The 17892-nt window shown below is 42.3% G+C and overlaps 1 protein-coding gene across 1 annotated transcript in view; it reads left to right on the top strand.

Annotated features, from left to right (window-relative positions):
• Positions 1 to 17892, top strand: part of LRRC20 (leucine rich repeat containing 20) — a 109641-nt gene that overhangs the window by 34624 nt on the left and 57125 nt on the right. Inside the window, exon 4 of the mRNA XM_063133002.1 lies at positions 14357 to 14524. Within this exon, the coding sequence (XP_062989072.1) occupies positions 14357 to 14524 (168 nt within the window). The remainder of the gene's footprint in view (positions 1 to 14356; positions 14525 to 17892) is intronic.

The raw sequence follows: 17892 nt of genomic DNA, 5'->3' as shown, positions 1-17892 counted from the left end.
CAAAATTGGGTGGGATGCCCTGGAAGACAGAAACAAACTTCAAAGTGATCTTGATAGGCTGGAGTGCTGGGCTGAAAACAACAGGATGAAATTTAATAGGGATAAATGCCAAGTTCTACATTTAGGGAATACAAACCAAATGCACAGTTACAAGATGGGGGACACTTGGCTCAGCAATACTACAAACGAGAAAGATCTTGGAATTGTTGTAGATTGCAAGCTGAACATGAGCCAACAGTGTGATATGGCTGCAACAAAGGCAAATGCTATTTTGGGCTGCATTAATAGAAGTATAGCTTCCAAATCACGTGAGGTACTGGTTCCTCTCTATTCGGCCCTGGTTAGGCCTCATCTAGAGTATTGTGTCCAGTTCTGGGCTCCACAATTCAAGAAGATGCAGACAAGCTGGAGCATGTTCAGAAGAGGGCAACCAGGATGATCAGAGGTCTAGAAACAAAGCCCTATAAAGAGAGACTGAAAGAACTGGGCATGTTTAGGCTGGAGAAGAGAAGATTGAGGGGAGACATGATAGCACTCTTCAAATACTTAAAAGGTTGTCACACAGAGGAGGGCCAGGATCTCTTCTCGATCCTCCCAGAGTGCAGGACATGGAATAACGGGCTCAAGTTAAAGGAAGCCAGATTCCAGCTGGACATCAGGAAAAACTTCCTGACTGTTAGAGCAGTACGACGGTGGAATCAGTTACCTAGGGAGGTTGTGGGCTCTCCCACACTAGAGGCATTCAAGAGGCAGCTGGACAACCATCTGTCAGGGATGCTTTAAGGTGGATTCCTGCATTGAGCAGGGGGTTGGACTTGATGGCCTTGTAGGCCCCTTCCAACTCTGCTATTCTATGATTATATGATTCTAAGGGAAACCCCGTGAGGGAGTGAGAAAACAAGCTGAAGGCAGGGGCAGAACCAAAGATAATCTTTAAAAAAAATTGTATGGAAAAAGATTTATTGAAGATAGCCTACGCGTTTTTGACAAAAAAAACGCCCTTCCTCAGGGCAATTCAAATGGTTGTTACAGTTGTCTGCTCAAAAAACATACAAATAATATTTTTTAAGATTATCTTTGGTTCCGCCCCTGCCTTTGTAAAGATTGCCCTGATGCAGTAGATGTAAAACTCCCAGAGAGATTTGTAAAATGGGTGTGAATGATCAGTCATTGACATTTACTCAAGATGTTTTGGTCTGGAGAAGAGAAGAACCAAAAATATGCCACTTAAAAAGCAGAAGAAACAGCCTCGCTAAAACCCAATGATCACAAACAGTAGATGAAGTGGTATGCCTGTGTTTTAACTGTAGCACCTCAGAGTGGGAGGAGGCTAGTTTAGAACCCATATTGCTGATATTTAGCCCAGTGGTAGAGCCCTTGCTCTTCAATCCATGGTGTCTCCAGGTAGAGCTGAAAAAGGACTCCGCCTGAAATCCTAGAGAGCCTGTGCTAGTCAATGTAGAGACCATAATAAGACAGAGTTTGTGTAAGGTGGGTGAAAAGGAGGACAGGGCTCCTGTATCTTTAACAGTTGCATAGATAAAGGGAATTTCAGCAGGTGTCATTTGTATATATGGAGAACCTGGTGAAATTCCCTCTTCATCACAACAGTTAAAGCTGCAGGTGCCCTGCCCTCTTTTAAATCTGGTCACTCTAGTATAGCTCCTGCAGCTTTAACTGTTGTGATGAAGAGGGAATTTCACCAGGTTCTCTATTTATACAAATGACAAGTGTTGAAATTCCCTTTTCTGTGCAACTGTTAAAGATGCAGGAGCCCTGTCCTCCTTTTCATAGGATCACCCTAGGTTTATCTCTTGTGAGAACCAGAGCTGGTTGCAGTCTTGGTTTTTTTATATTTTTAAAAGATATTTTATTAATATTTCAAGTAGGAAGACAAAAATGCATCACATTTAAATCTAGTTATTGACATTTTACACTTTCCCTCCTTTGCTTTACAGGCAAAAATATAGGTGGAATCCTTTGGTGATTGCAGGTTTTCTTTCTTTATTTTTTGCTGTAACAAATCATATGATACAATCATATGATACATATCTCTTTTTGAAAATCTCAGGAAAGGCTTTGGCAAATATTGCTGCATATTTTAAAATAGTGCCATATTGTATGCAAATCAGATGTTTTGACTTTGCCTTTAGCTAATTTCAGTTGTTGTGTCAATTTTTCTTCTACAGTCTGGCTTTTTCTGTTTTTGGCACGTTCCATCTGATAATATGTTGTGGTGCATTCTTTTTAATCCGTCAAGGATTATAATCCATCAGTGCTAACTATTTCCCCCTCAAAATTTGCACAGGGCTTCATTAGCTTCAGTTTTTTCCACCACAAACATCAGCCACAAAAGTATGAACAACAGAGTGATTTGGCTTGTAATAGTAAGTCTACATACACCAGTTGCTGGGGAACACAGGCGGGAAGGTGCTGTTGCACCTGCATCCTGTTTGTGGGTTCCTGGTCCACAGCTGGTTGGCCACGGTGTGAACAGAGTGCTGGATTAGATGGATCCATGGTCTGATCCAGCATGACTCTTCTTATGTTCTTAGTGTAAATGCAGTGTGGCAATAGAGAAAATCTGGAATTTTGCTCAGAACATCAGTTCAGGTGCTCTTGCTTAGTTTTCTGTTGCATTGTTATATATGAGTAATTTAATTTTGTTGTGTTAGGAATTTAGTGTTTCAGTGTGTAAGGAAACAGCAAGAGGGAAAGACACACATAACAGAAGAGATATTCAGGTGCCTGCAAAATCTCTTTATTATGTCCACCAGATTTGGGAAATGTCTTTTCTTCCTCAGGGGCTGCTTATCTTTCTTCAAATATGTTGCAAAGAAGCTTTCCAACGCTTCCTCTGTTTTAAAAATGCTCAGTAACGTTGAGCATTTTAAAACAGAGGAAGCATTGCAACATATTTAGAGAAAGATAAATGGTCCCATAGGAAGGAAAGACCTTTCTGAAATGCTGGTTAGGAACTCAAGCCAGAAACTTGTCAGCATTATTAGTCAACTCCCTAATATATGTACTAGATTAGCTTCTGGCTGCTACACCTCCAACAGTTACTGTTCTGAGATGCTCAGGTATTTAAATTATTCTGGGCTCCAGTGTGCCCTGTATAAAGTTCTGCAACTGCTTTATAATTTAGAAAATCATAGCTAAGATTGTATTTATGTAATTCTACTGCAGTCATTCCTGATTATAAGTGAATGCACCAAGGTTGGGTTGCAATCCCTCTTGTAGTTAAACTTTCATGCTTTATGCTAGATCTCTGAACATAAAGGTACTCACATAGGTTACAGAACACAGTTCCAGGAAATTGTATTCTTCTGCATCTAAATCAGTGGTTCTCAACCTTCCTAATGCCGTGACCCTTTAATACAGTTCCTCATGTTGTGGTGACCCCCAACCATAAAATTATTTTCGTTCTTCTCTACACGATCCATTGTCATGGGATGGTTTGCTAATGAAAATAATACATAACAATAGCTTTAATAATACAAAAGATGATACATGACATAGTTCAGTCAATACAGTTTCCTAAGACCATCGGAAATATGTGTTTTCCGATGGTCTTAGGCGACCCCTGTGAAAGGGTCATTCAACCCCCAAAGGGGTCCCGACCCACAGGTTGAGAACCGCTGATCTAAATCAATGAAGCCTTTGATCCACTTTCTTGCTGCGGTAAAAACTGTGGGGAGATAAATTCATTAGCAAATGAGCGGATTTCCAGATGATATCTCGTTTAGCCTTTATCTTGGCAACAGATATCTTTGACTTGACATCAGAGACTTCAGGTCTGTGCAAAACTTTCTTACATACAAGAAAATTGCAAAGGAGTTACAGAGAAATGAGGAAGCTGATCCTCTGTCAAAGCATACAGAAATACTTTAATTTCTTGTCTTTTCAAAGCCACACATCTGATTGTGCATTTTGATCATCTCAGGGACTCCAGACTTCTTTCTGTCTGCCTCTTTGTTCTTAGCCCAATGCCTTCAAAGCAGGATGGAATGTAAGATTCTGCAGTGAGCTGGCAATCAATAAAGGGCCCAGTCTTTACAAGGCACTGAGTATCTCCTAGCTAGAGGCTCTGCATCGCCACTTCCCAGTATAGCGTTACGTTAAATTGCATTCAGCGCTGCACCACTGTTAATGGAAAGGGACAAAATCTAAGAATGCTGCTGTACAGAACCCACAGTGATAGTCAAATTATATCTTTGTTAGGACTGTCATGAATCAGTGCTTGGGCGCAGTAATGGAATGCATGAGGGTACACAAACTGAGACTCAGTCCATACAAGACAGTGGTGCTGTTGTTTTTCTCTGCTACTTGTGCAGAGTGCAAAACCCATGTGCAAGATTGTCAGGTATTTGTGCTAGGGTGGCCATGTGTCCTCTTTTACAGAGTACACTCCTCTGTTTGAAGGCACCCTCCATTTGAAGAGCTGTCTTGTCCAATACTTGTTTAAAGATAATGAAACATAAGGACTGTTGTCCATCAAGAGCTAGCCCCTGGACAGCAGACTGAACAGGAAAGCCCACCACTTACCCGGTCAGTCTTACACACTATGCTGAGATGTACTGTATTTCTATTTAAATTACAGTAATTTTAAATCCTTATACACATTAGCATGTGCAGATTTTATGCAAATCTGTGATCTTTGTCCTCTTTTTTTGGGATTCATAAGTGGCCACCGTACTTCAGTATGGAATTGCCTTTTGTATAAAATCTTTGTTACATATGAGGAAGCAATAGCACTGATTGATTACCACCACCACCACCACCCCAGACCCAGTTTGGAAAAGTGTGTTCTACCTGTGCTGGATTGTTATAGTGGTGGATTTTCCAAGGATCTTGTGCTCTGGAATCCAGAGCTAGAAACTAGAGCGGAGCTCAGTTTTGGGACATCTAAGCATAATCCTTTGGGGGAATCCAAATTGCTTTTAGGGTTGATGGCAGCAGTTGTTTGCAATTCTGATGAGAGTTTCTGCAAACGTTTCTGTGCGATACTGCGAATAACCTCATGCAGTTCAGCCAGACCAAAGTATTTCATGCGTATCACATTTTCCATGGCTTCCCTCTAGGCTACTGAAACTTTCATTCCACAGCAAATTAAGGGGATAACAAAACATCAGTGTGGCACTCAAAACTGTGAAGAGCAACTATCACCTCCATTTAACTGAGAGGTTAAATGGTGTACATTCCTGGTGCTTCCTTCAGGAATCTTACAGCTGGTAATTTATTTATTTGTGCTTTGCTGTGATCGTGCTCAGTATCATTTATGCACATATGTGTGTGCACATATACACACGCACTAAAACATAATTGCAACAGGAAACATTGACTTATATATTTAGATGCATTAGCTTTCGTATAGGTGTAGAAACATTTTACCTATCTGGAAACATAAAAGCCAAACTGACGAGGTGGTTTTTAGTGCTACTGCTCAACTTGAGTATTATTTCATGAGTTCAAGCAGCACGACCCAGGTATGAGATGGCTTTTTCCAAGTTATGTTTCAAAGAGAGAAAACTATGGGTACAATCCAACCAAAGCTACGCAGTCTCATTGATTTTAATGGGAGAGACTTAAACTCCTGGACTTGACTAGTGCCTAGCTGTCATTGCATTGTTTCCCATATATTTCCTGGGTTACAAAAAAGGTACACTATTCAGAAACGAAATCTTCAAGTACAAAAAAACTTTGCTTCCGTAATTTATATTTTCCTTACAATACTGTTCAAAAAGCTGTCTCGTCCAAAAAAGCAAAAGATACCAGGAGCGGCCTAGGAAGCTGTCAAAGAATGTAAAACTGAAAAGTGGTGGGGAAGAATTTTGATTTTCATCTTGTATGCCATTTTCATCAACTTTCATCCAATGTCTACTGCACATATCATCAACTTTGCTTTCCTCCAGCAAGAGAAAATAAACAGAATTTTAACTAGACCATTCTGAAGTGCCTCTTGGAAGCTTATCACTGTGATAGCTGAAACCTTTTCTTCCATAATTTATATTTTCATTACAATACAGTTCAGTGGCTATGGTTTAGTGTCGTCTTTTCTATGGAGACTCTTTTATTCCAGTCACCATATCAGTGATCAAACTCGCTCTCTCGCTGTCTCTCCCTATCTTAATATAGCATTGTATCCAATATAACGCTAGTAGAAAAAGTACAAGAGGGGTCGTTCTGCCGGCTAGAAGTTGTGTGTTGTACAAGTGCTTGTGGAACCACTTGCACAAGCAACACCTGATGTAATGAAGTCATAATGAATTGTGAAAGCGCTTGTGCAATGTCTTGCACAACGATTTTGCAAGCGGGATCGAAGTACTGGGTTTGACAGTTTGTGCAAGGATGATAACACATAATTTATAGCAGGGGGTGAGCAACTTTCCTTCCCTCCCTTTACAGGCTACATCCCTGCCACCATGCCAAAAAATTGTTGTTGTTTGCTGCTGCTGCTGCTGCATTGCCCAAGTTGAGGCTGGGGGTATGGGGCAATAATGAGAGAGAATTAGAAGGCCTCTTCTTTCTGTCACCACCCCGCTCTCCATTAAGAGCACAATGGAAGGGGTGGAGGTAAGCTGCCGTACTGGGGTAGGATGTGATATCTCCCTGCTCTTTTTCATTTCTCAGTGGGGAGAGCATTGAGGAGGTGCAATTCCTCCTTCTGAGATGGATATGGAGGAAAGCCTGGGAGCTGATCGGAGTCTCCATATCTTTCATTTGCTCATTTAAAGCAGTAATGACAAGCAAGGCAGCCCCTCGTCCTGTAGCATTGTCCCTTCATTTAATGAAGATTGTTCTATTGTGATCTCTCCAGATGTTGTGCACTTTGCCTTTGCAGTATCAAAGTGTCTGCCTCTTTGCTCCCCCCCTTTTAAGCCAAGCTAGTCCCCTTCATTATGTCTGAACAGGCTATTGTGCGACTGACCCTGGGTAGAGTAATAAGAATATAACTGTTCCCTATAACTAAATAATAGATTTTTCTCATTTCCTATTTTATTTCATTTTTGGGTACTAGTCTGAGGCAGGTTTATAACTTCATATCACTTTGATAAATATTTTCTAGCTACCTTCTAATTTATTTTTTCTTGAACACACACATTAAAGTGAATACAAACTCTTCCTGCAGTATTAGTGTGACGTTGCTGCATTTCTTGTTTGTTCTTTCGAAATGGGTGGCTAGAGATAGCCAGCTACAAAACAACAGCAAAAACAAACAAACACAAAACCATTTGGTTAAAAGCTCTGGGACCAGAGGCACTTTCTCAGGGAGAGAATGTTTCTTGAGATTCCTGCTTGCAAAATAGCAGTTTGTACAATTCATTATGGAAATGCATGGAAGCCTCCCAAAAGGCATTCGCTCTACATATTATCTCAGACAAGATCCATGGCAGGCAGGTTTATTATAGGTGAGGGAAGAAATCATCCAAGGCTAGGCAAGGTAATCAGGCTCAAATATACGACTCGTATTAAAAATGTATGAAATGAATGTGGTGGATTTTTTTTTACTGCTCATGGGTGAAAAGCCGTTGACATTTCCCATATAATTTGAATAATGCACACTCTATACACTTTCACTGTTCATACATTTTTTAACTTTTGCTGTCTGGTACTGCAAAGTGGACTTTGCAAAGTTGTGCTAACTGCTCACGCATTCATTGCCATTATTTAGGGTGAGAAGGGGCTTGCAAACTGAGGAGCCAGAGAAATGCTATAAGTTACCTAGCTTACCCTGTAGGTTAGAGCAGTTACAGAAGATACAGGGCTAGTTCAGACAATAAGCTAAGCCATGGTTAGGCCGCTAACCCTTTTGCAGCAAATAGTTAATGAGCCTAATTAAAACAGTGTCATGTAGCCACCGTGTTTAGGAAGGGTTCACACAACACGCTAAGCCATAATGTTTAGCTCAAAATGTTTAACTACTGCGGCTTAGTGTGTTGTCTGAACAAGGCCAGAGTTTCCAGGAAATAGCTGGAAAAAGCATGAGGTAATGAGAGAGGTAGAAAACAGAAAACAGAGACAGTTGAGGGCCAACAACGTGGCAGGTTTACATGTAACAGTGGCAGCTTGAAAAAGATAGGCTGTCATTTTGGAAACTGAGGCAGTTGTGGGCACACCACATGTCTCCATATATGCTGTATCACACAAATGATGCTTCCATGGTAATTCTACCGGGAGCTTCATGCGCTTCTGAGGTGATCATGTTGGAGCCACCTTTAGCTGTGACCTGGGCCTTAAGGTAGCAATAGGATGACAAAGGAACAAGTATTGCATGTAAGACAGGCAGATCTCTTGGTATTGCTCCACATATCCCTCTTCTTACATAAAACTGGAATTTAATTAATTTGCAGATGGAGAAGTACCAAGCAAAACTTCCTGGGTGCCTTGCTCTCTGAATATGGCAGTGACTCCTATAGTTCCAGGATGAGAGGAAGTTGCACTGCATATGGTTAGAAACATCTTTCTCTCTAGCTAGCCTGCAAATTTGGAGAACTAATCCTATAAAACCCACCCATAAACAAAACCAAGTTCTGAACAGCTTGTGGTTTTGACACAGACAGGGCCTGCCCTGTCATGAGGCAGAGAGAGGCAGTTGCCCCGGGCAGCAGATTTTGGGTGTCATGGAAGGGTAGCAAATATTTATTTATTTTTATTGTACTTCTACTGCCAGAGATGGGGAGAGGTGCTTATGGGATTTTCTGTTTCATGTACCAACATAACATGGCTGCCTTTGGATACTATACACCTTCACTTGGGTAGGTGGGTTAAGTGCCATCTGCTGCTCTGGCAGCAAAATGTTTTAGGCCAACCTTGGACAGAGACATGGGAATGGTCATTGTTATCAAGGGGCACACCAGGGCATATGCCCCAAATCTTCAGAGCTGTGACATCATACAAACCTGTCTCTTCCCTCTGAGCTCAGTACCCTCCTACTGATTAGTAGACCTGAGGTCTTACTCCCTTAGCAGACCAATATGGGGTGTAGCATGAAGGCAACATTCTTTTAAACTAAAAGAGACACTAATAGCACCTTTACTTCCACAGCTTCCCTCCCTATCTTACATGCCCACTACTGGGAGCTTGCTTGCAATGAATGGTTGAAAAGGGAGTGGGTAGGTCTGGAAGAACTCCCTGTGAAATACTCGTATTCCCCACAGCATATGATTTTATTGCCCCAAACTGGAACTTTTGGCTTCTGCAGAAGCTCAGTGGCTTCAGGACAGCAAAGGATTTAATTAACCTCCAGAAATGTCTTTTTCTGCCTCCACCTTCAACTTCTCCCACATAGCTACAGGCAGCAGATTATCCCCAAAGGTGGACATCCTGTTTGGGGGAGTGCTGGCCAGACAGCATGCAAAGTGCCTTACAGCACTGCCAGCAGGTATGGGGATTTCAAATAATTTTTTCAATTTTTAAAAAAGGAATAGAAATATCCTCAACCACCTCACTTTATTAAATTAGCTGAGGTACGTACAACCTTCCCACCCCTCCCAAATTGCTCTGAAGTGCTTTCCCTCTGAAAGGAGCCACTCAGTTTGGGGAATGCTTTCCCTCCCCTATCCTGGTCCTTTTCTTCTTTATTCTATCCAGAGCAAGTCTTGGAGAATTCTTAAGACAGGAGGGAAGCGGCAAATAGACTTGCTGAAATGTATTTGACTTCATACAGACACATGAGTTTTTCTCCTCACCCAACTCTTTGAGAAAAGAGGGGCTTACATGGTGGCAGAGGAATGAATCTGGAAGTGTTTGGTTTGTCAGGAATGGAATGACAAATTATAATAAAAGCAGGAGTTATTTTAGGGGGGGGGGAGATATATACTGTTCAGTTATACAATTCTCTGTATATCGACTCAGAAGTGAGTCCCATTGTGTTCGGTGGGGCTTACTCCCAGGAAACTATACATAGGATTGCAGCCCTAGCTTCTTTTGTGTGAAGGTTTGCAGCCTAATCATCTATGGGGCAGGCCTCCAGATGTTTTAGCCTATAATTCCTGTTAGCCCTAGCCAGCATATCCAATGTTGCAGGCTGAAACATCTGGAGGGCCACAGATTGCCCAACCCAGCTTTAACACAAGCATTGTTGAACTCAAATCAGTGCTGCTTCCTAACTATTTCTGTACTGGATCTTCCAGGTTCCTGTGTCATCCTCTTTTGAGGAAACACTTGTGCTCAAGCTCTCATAACGCTGGCTCACTTTACCGACGGGGGCAGTGTAATAACTAATGATTTGAGCTATTAGAACATTAGGCAAATGAAGGGAGGTGCTGTGGCTCAGTGGTAGAGCCTCTGTTTTGCACGCAGAAGTTCCTAGGTTCAATCCCCGGCATGTCCAGGTGGGGCTGGAAAGACTCCTGCCTGAAACCTTGGAGAACCTCTGCCGATCCGTGTTGACAATACTGGGCTAGGTGGACTTGTGGTCTGACTAAGATAAGGCAGCTTGCCATATATTAGTCAGTTGGTGGAAGGGGGAGAAGGGGGAGCTGGAGAGAGACCAGAGAGAGAAGTGAACTAGACAGGATGTCGGAAAGGAGAGGCAGAGCAGGCGTGGAGCATCGTAAACTAAGAGGAACTTTCTGTGGTAGAGCCAGAGAGCTATGCGACTAGTGATGGATAATGAATACTTTTGGCATGTAATCTAAAGTACTTTTGGGGGCTGGTTGCACTCTGAAAAGCACCCTGTACATGGATGGTTTTGTTGTGGGTTTTGTTTTTCTCACTGTTTGAATCAATTGTTCATATTAATTATCTTAATCCATATGATAAGGGAGGGATGGGGAACATGTGGCCCTCCAGGTAAATGTATGTCATATACAAATAAGACTTTAGGCAGGCCTCTTGAGTCTTGACCTTTAGATGTTTGCTCAAGGTCAGTGTGATTATAATCACCCAGCTATTATTTTATTGTACTGGTATTGCTATAATTTATGTTTCTATCATTTCCGCTTTGATGTTTTACTGGGAAGTAGTATATACATTTATGTAATCAAATAAATAAATGTTGCTAGACTGCAATTCCCATTATCCCTCCCTATATTGGATATGCTGTCTAAGCCTGATGGAAGTAGCAGTCCAACAACATCCAGAGGTCTATAGGCTCCCGCTCCACTATTCCGCAGAAACTTTTCCAAGCATCCTTCAGATGAAAGACTTATCTTACTCTCCTCATTTGTAATGGAGGGCTGTGTGCATTACAGCAGCTGGAGAGCTCCTGTAGCACATTCCTTGCCCTGTGCTCCAGGCAAGAAGAGCCATCATTGTTTTCACATCCATTTGCTGTTGTGTCCATCTGCGCTGCAGGTGACAGCATCAGCAGCAGGGAGCTTTTCCTTACCAGAGAGAACAAGCAAATTGCACTTTTCTTCTTTGCTATCCCTGCCAGTGGCTTTATACTGGGAAATGGATTGTTAGCTAGCTTTTCATTGTATCTCAAAAAAAAAAAAAAAGGATTATTGTAGAGCTGGAAAAGGGCAAATGAAATGATCAAGAGGCTGGCTGGAGTGACTCCCCTCTGAGGAAAGGTTACAATGTCTGGGGCTCATGAGCTAAGAAGAAGGGTGAGTGAGGGACATGATAGAAATTTGTAAAATTATGTCTGGTGTGGAGAAAGTACTATAGTATTTTTCTCCCTTTCTCATACTAGTAGAAAGTGGCATCGTCCAATGAAGTGGAACGGAAGGAGATTTAGAACATAGGCCAATATGGAATTTGCTACTACAAAATGTGGTGATGGTCATTAACTTAGGTTGCAATCCTACAAATGTTTACACAGGAAAAAGTCAATATTGAGCAGCCGTTCCCCAATTGGATGGACTCTAGATGTATAATGGCCAGTAACTGCCATCATCCCCAGCCAGCAGACTAATGCTTGCAGTGGCTGTGGATGATAGGACTTAGTCCAACCTATCTGGAGGGTGCTTGATTGAGGGAGGTTGATATAGAGAATATGCAGAAGTTCAATGTCTTCTATGCTGACAGTGGCCCAGCATGGTGCCACTTGATGACTACATTTTTATGAGATTGGAAGGTCAGCAACTCAGTCCAAGGGTGCAAGGGCAACGGCAAAGAACAAAGATCTGACAGCCGACTTGAATGCCATCAACTTGGGACTGAAAAGCAGCTTGATGCCCTCTAGATGTGTTGTACTGCAATTGCCAAGGGTGATGAGAGTTGTAGTCCAACAGATCTGGAGGGCACCTGGTTGGAGAAGGATGCTTTTAAAGTTTCAAACCAGCACTGTATCATGTTCCTTCGAGTGAGAGGGGTTACAAAGCCAGTCAGGAGTTTTGACTGCTAGTTGTGTTCTTACCAACCCATTGCAGACAAGATGTCATTGCTGCACTCTGCGCCAGTTGCATTCACCACGCAGCCTGGAAGGGCAAATCCACTTAGAGCAACATTACAGCAGCCTGCCTTGAAGAAGATCATTTATACCTCTAGAAGTCTATTTCTCACACAGATGGTAAAATGAAACTGCTTCCCTGGCTGGACCTTGACCTTTCTGCTCTGGGAGGAAAGAACCCTGCAGGGATATTTGAAATTGTTCTTGCTGCAGAAGGACGTTCAGTCCATCAAACCAAAGCTTAGCGTTAATAAAGCCATCTTTGTAGCCGCTCAGCTTTGCAGAGTGTTCGGTATTGTTCGCATTTTTTGAAAGTGCTTTTTTTATTGCTATGTAACCCATTTTGAATATTGAGGACAGCAGTATGAAAAAAAGATTCTTTTATAAAATAAAGTATTGCGTCGTAAAAACGTTTAGATGATAAATGGCCAATCTCCTTCCCTTAAAGGGGACAATGCCCTCGCATTAAAATGTTCAGAACAGGTGAAGTATTTGCAGCTTTGCCACATTAGAGAGGCCTCAAATTATATAGCTTTTCAACAACAAAATATGATGGTTGCATCCATTGCTGCTTTTGCTTCCTTTTTCTCTTTTAATTAGCTGTTTGGAGGGAAAAGTTGCAGCAGGTTCCCACCCCCCACTCCCATCCTTAGATCTGCTGCACAGACTGTGCCATAGGAATGCGAGACTTGGCACACAGTGGGCAAGCACAGTGCATTCCAGATGGTTAGCCTTGGTACCTTTCTTCAAAGCAACGCCTAATAATAAATGCTTTGTGTGTCCTATCACAGGCAGCATATCTCTCCTTCAAATTGGCCTCCAGAGATTTCCATAGACTTCTCATTAGAGAGAATATTGAATGAAGACTCAAGTTACCTATCAAAAATATCAAGCTTTTGCTCTAGGAAGCTTTGGAAATGGGCACCGATTCTGAGGGTTCCCAGCTGAATAGCAGACCCTAATTAATCTCAAACATGTCTTTTAGCAAGTGTCTTCCCCTCCATTCTTCACAAAGTAGTCCTAAACTAAAGTGAAACATTTGAGTTCCATATGGGGCAAAGAATTCTGATACCTTAGGTGCACACTGAGATGATTCATTTCGTGCTCCTCAACCCTTTCTAAAAAGTAATGGAGGAAGGAGGGAGTTCTTGGCACATTTTTCAGTTCGAGCTCATTGATGATTCAAGTGCCTTGTTCCGCTGATAAACCTGACTGTCAGTCTGTCTTTGAAGATGATTCTGAAGGAACAGTTAGTGGAAAATCCATTTGCAAGAGTTTTGACCAGGATAGGCACATTCAGACCATGTGCAGAAAGTTTCATGGACTGCCTATTTAGTTCTGAGCTCAATCTAAAGCGCTGTCGTGTACTTTTAAAAAATCTTTGAACTGTTTGTTACCAAGTATCTCATGAAGCCCTCTAACACAGGATTGGGCAACCCAAGGGAGGCCCACCCACTTTTCTTCACAACAAGGGGGGATCTACACTACTGCTTTTAAAGCGCTTTAAAGCACTTTGAAAACGTTTTGAGAACTGTATATGCAGTGTGTCCGGGGCCCCAACAGTTGTCAAAACTGTTATAAAGTGCTTTAAAGCAGTAGTGTAGATCCTGCCCCAGCTAATCAGCAAGGAAGACCACTCTTCCGGCACTACAATTGGGGGTTACCCCAAAGCAGCTAGGACTGCTGCTTACAGGCCACTAATGGTGATAGGGAAACAGTGTTTGTAACTACATTCTCTCAAAAGAACTCAGTCTGTCCCCACTACTGAGAGGAAAAAGGTTTCCATGTAGTGGCTTAGTTTATAGAGGTTGACTTCACATGCACAGGCTTGTTTTTCTTGGAAGAAACTAGCAATTATTTACACCATCTCTCCTGCAGGGCCTTTTTTTGTTTATCTTTATTTATTTCTAGCCGTTAATAACAGGAACACTTCCTGAAGTAAAGGTAGGTTTAGCTGGATGATTTTCTGAATTGGCCAGGTTTTTCATGATTTCTCATCCTGTGCAATTGCAGAACTTAATCTGGAAGGGAATTATATTCACCGTCTGCCAGAAGAGGTCCGAACCCTGTTACATTTGAGAGTCATCAACCTTTCCAGGAACAAATTTCGGCACTTCCCAGAGCAGCTGACTTCTTTGCCAGCTCTTGAAACAATCAACCTTGAAGAGAATGAGATTGTAGGTAAGATCATGTCAGTGCATCCAAATGTTAAAAACTATGGAGTACCAGAGAACTTATATTAGCTTTACTCCAATGTTTAATATACTCTCCACTTTCCTCAGTTTGTCTTTTCCATGCATGCAGGGGCTTCTTTGTTCACTTCATTGCTGGGCAGACAGCAATGCATGCACATTCCAAAGCTCAGTGGGAATAGCTGACAGTTTGCACTCATAACTTTCCTAGGTTGAAAGCCTGGCATTCCCACTTAAAAGGGCTCTCATAGCAGGGTTGACACAGATCCTTGCCTGTGACGATGGAGATCCACTACCACTCAGAGTAAACAGTCCTGAACTCTAATTTGATACAATGCACTTTCCTGATACTGAAGTAAACAAGCAAGCACCAGCTATGAGTCAGAGCCCATCAAGCTGTGAAACTGGTGTTTTGTCTTGATTTCCAGAAAGCCTGATCCCATACTTCTCCAGCCTAATAGCCTCCAAATGTGTTGGACTACAACTCCCAGAATCCTCCAGCTTGTGATAGTATGCCCCTAGTACCAAATTACTTTTGGAGCCTGGTATTGTCACCCACAGCCCTTCTGTGGAGGAGTTTGCCCCTTTTATAATAATAATAATAATAATTTATTTCTTACCCGCCTCTCCACTTGGATTGAGGTGGGGAACAGCAGCGAATATAAATCACATAAAAACTGCAGGTTTTCTTATCTGCTTGACACTATGCCCTCTTTGACATATGGAGGAAAATATCCTCCAGTGCGCCGTCCCTGTCCTTCCTATAGAGTTGGTATTCAGAGTTGTCCATATCCCACTGAGTCTTTCCATTCCATCAGTTTCCATAATGGCCACTATTTATTTATTTTATTTTATTTATTTATTTTATTACATTTTTATACCGCCCAATAGCCGAAGCTCTCTGGGCAGTTCACAAAAATTAAAACCATAATAAAACAACCAACAGTCTAAAAACACAAATACTATATCGAAGTTCTCCTTTAAATCCAGGCACTTCAACTGTCCCACCTTGGCTCGGAGGCTTCTAGCATTGGCATAAAAACACATGTACAAGATGTCCCTCCCCAGATGTCTCTGGCATGTGCATCTTCTACTATGGCCACCAGGCCTCCTTGACTGGCTGGCTATCATGTTTCACCATATGCTCACAGCCTGTTCCCTCCCTTTTCTCCATTTGGACAATTGGAAACATTTTCATCTTCATCCCCTAGAGATGATTTAACCTGAATCAGATGCTTCCCAGCTCCTGTCAGTTTTCCGCCAGGGTTAGGTTTAAAAGCTGCTCTTCCACCTCTTTTAAGTTATGCGCCAGGAGTCTAGTTCCATTCTGGTTCAAGTGCAGCCCATCCCTCTTGTACATACCCAGCTTGTCCCAAAATGTTCCCTAGTGCCTAACCGATCTGATCCCCTCTTCTCTACACAACCATCTCAACCATGCATTGAGACTCCTCAGCTTCATCTGTCTAGCTGGCCCTTCCTGGAACAGGTAACATTTCAGAGAAAGCCACCTTGGTGGTCCTGGATTGCAACCTAAATTTGGATTCCATTATATCACATTTCCCCACCCCATTGATACCAACATGGACCACGACCATTGACTCCACCCCAGCACTATCTACAAAGCTATCTATAGTTTTAAAGAGTTCTAAAGATGACTCACTTCTGGAAAGAAAAACAACAACAACCAGCAGGATTCTTCTACACTCTTCCTGCTCATTACTTAACACTGAAGGGGTATATATGACCTGAGGGTGTCCAATTTCTTTGGCTTAGTCTCCTCTTCAAGGCATTTTTTTGTTTTGACATTCTTTTGAGTCATTTTCCAAAACAGGGAAAAGTTGAAACCCAGAAAAGCTGAAGAAAAAAACATATGCCGTATTAACGGGTACAAATAGCATCATATCTTTTTTGAAATGGACACTTTGTTTGGAAGCTTTCAAGCTTGAAACAAATGAGTGCTCATTGCTGAGCAGAAGTGTCACTTCCTGGGGGCGGGGTGCACGCGCGCACACACACTCCCTTCACTCTCAAGGAAAGCTCAATGTGCAGCATTGTCAAAAACGGCAAGCACTCGTATGAAACTTGTACGGTTGCTTATTTATGAAAAGCTCATTCTAGAAACTTTGGAGGATAATAGCAACAACAGTTATCTCAGTGGATGTCCTGTCTGGGAGCTCATGATGCTGCACCATTGTTGAAGCTAAGCAAGTGTGGACCTGACCAGTGCCTGGATGGGAGCTTTGGCTGAGTAGTGCTGAGCTCTTCAAAGTAAAACCTGGATAGAAGTGTCATAAATAAATCCCCTTTTTTATAGAGCAACCACCATAGGGGTCTTTGGAAATTTACATAAAATAGCACAATAAAATTTCATTTCTGTACCACCCAATTGCTAAAGTGCTCTAGGCGGTTCGCAACAAAGGCATTTTAAGACAGCTAAAACTAGGGCAGAGGGCACAGAGGAGAAATATACTAAGACCCAGTTTGGGACATACATATTTTGGCTTCATAAGCTCATAAGCAGTGGCACAACCCACAGCAAGTCACTGCTTCCTAGGATCCTGCAAGAGGTCAGTGACCCTAAGATTATGATCAAAATACCCTGAACCAGGAGACTCCCAGTTGTCCTGGGCAGGAAGATTGAGTTTGTGGTGTAGTTGTGTTGCACCTCAAATGGAAATTGGCTAGAGAGAAGCAAAGGGTACTTTACCAGGGGACCCTATCTGGATATACAAGGCAGTGGATTTCTCTGGGCATACAACACAGCAAGGTGGTTCAAGCAAAGTGAGTGAGAAAAATTCTGCCCCCAAAACCGTGTTAATTTCCAGCATAGCAGAGAGAAAGTGCTAGGAGGAATCATAAGGTTTGGGCTGTCAGCCAGTCTTGGAGCTGTGTTACAGAGTCTGTCCGTGTTGTATCTGACATAGGGATGGCCATTGCAGGGAAACCTGCCTTTTTTGGGCTCGTTGGATTTCCCCAGAGCCTCTGACTTGGCTTGCATTTGTGAACTGAGCCTCAGGCTTTCCCCTAAAATTCAGGAACTTAATTGGTGGAAGGGTTTCCCCCCAAAATTGCCATTTTCCCAACATGGCACCAGTGGGTGCCCGTTTGCTCACATTTCGGCTGGAAATTGCTAAAAAAATCCATAATTTGCACAAATTAAGGCTGTCATGTTGTGCACATTATACAGGTTTGCTCAATTTGTGTCCATCATTTGTGCAGATATATTTTTATTCCCCCCCCGCCCCCCAAAAAAGATTTATAGAAATTCTGCCAGTTGTCCCAATTCATTGCGCATTGAATTGGGCCTGCTTGTGGAAGATGGAATAGAGTCCAGGGCAGGGCCGGGCAAAGCTGGTA

Source organism: Elgaria multicarinata, chromosome 8 (genome assembly GCF_023053635.1).
Source record: "Elgaria multicarinata webbii isolate HBS135686 ecotype San Diego chromosome 8, rElgMul1.1.pri, whole genome shotgun sequence".
In the NCBI taxonomy this organism is placed as follows: domain Eukaryota; kingdom Metazoa; phylum Chordata; class Lepidosauria; order Squamata; family Anguidae; genus Elgaria; species Elgaria multicarinata.
The sequence above is the reverse complement of the archived record's forward strand: the minus strand, read 5'-3'. Positions and strand labels throughout refer to the sequence as shown.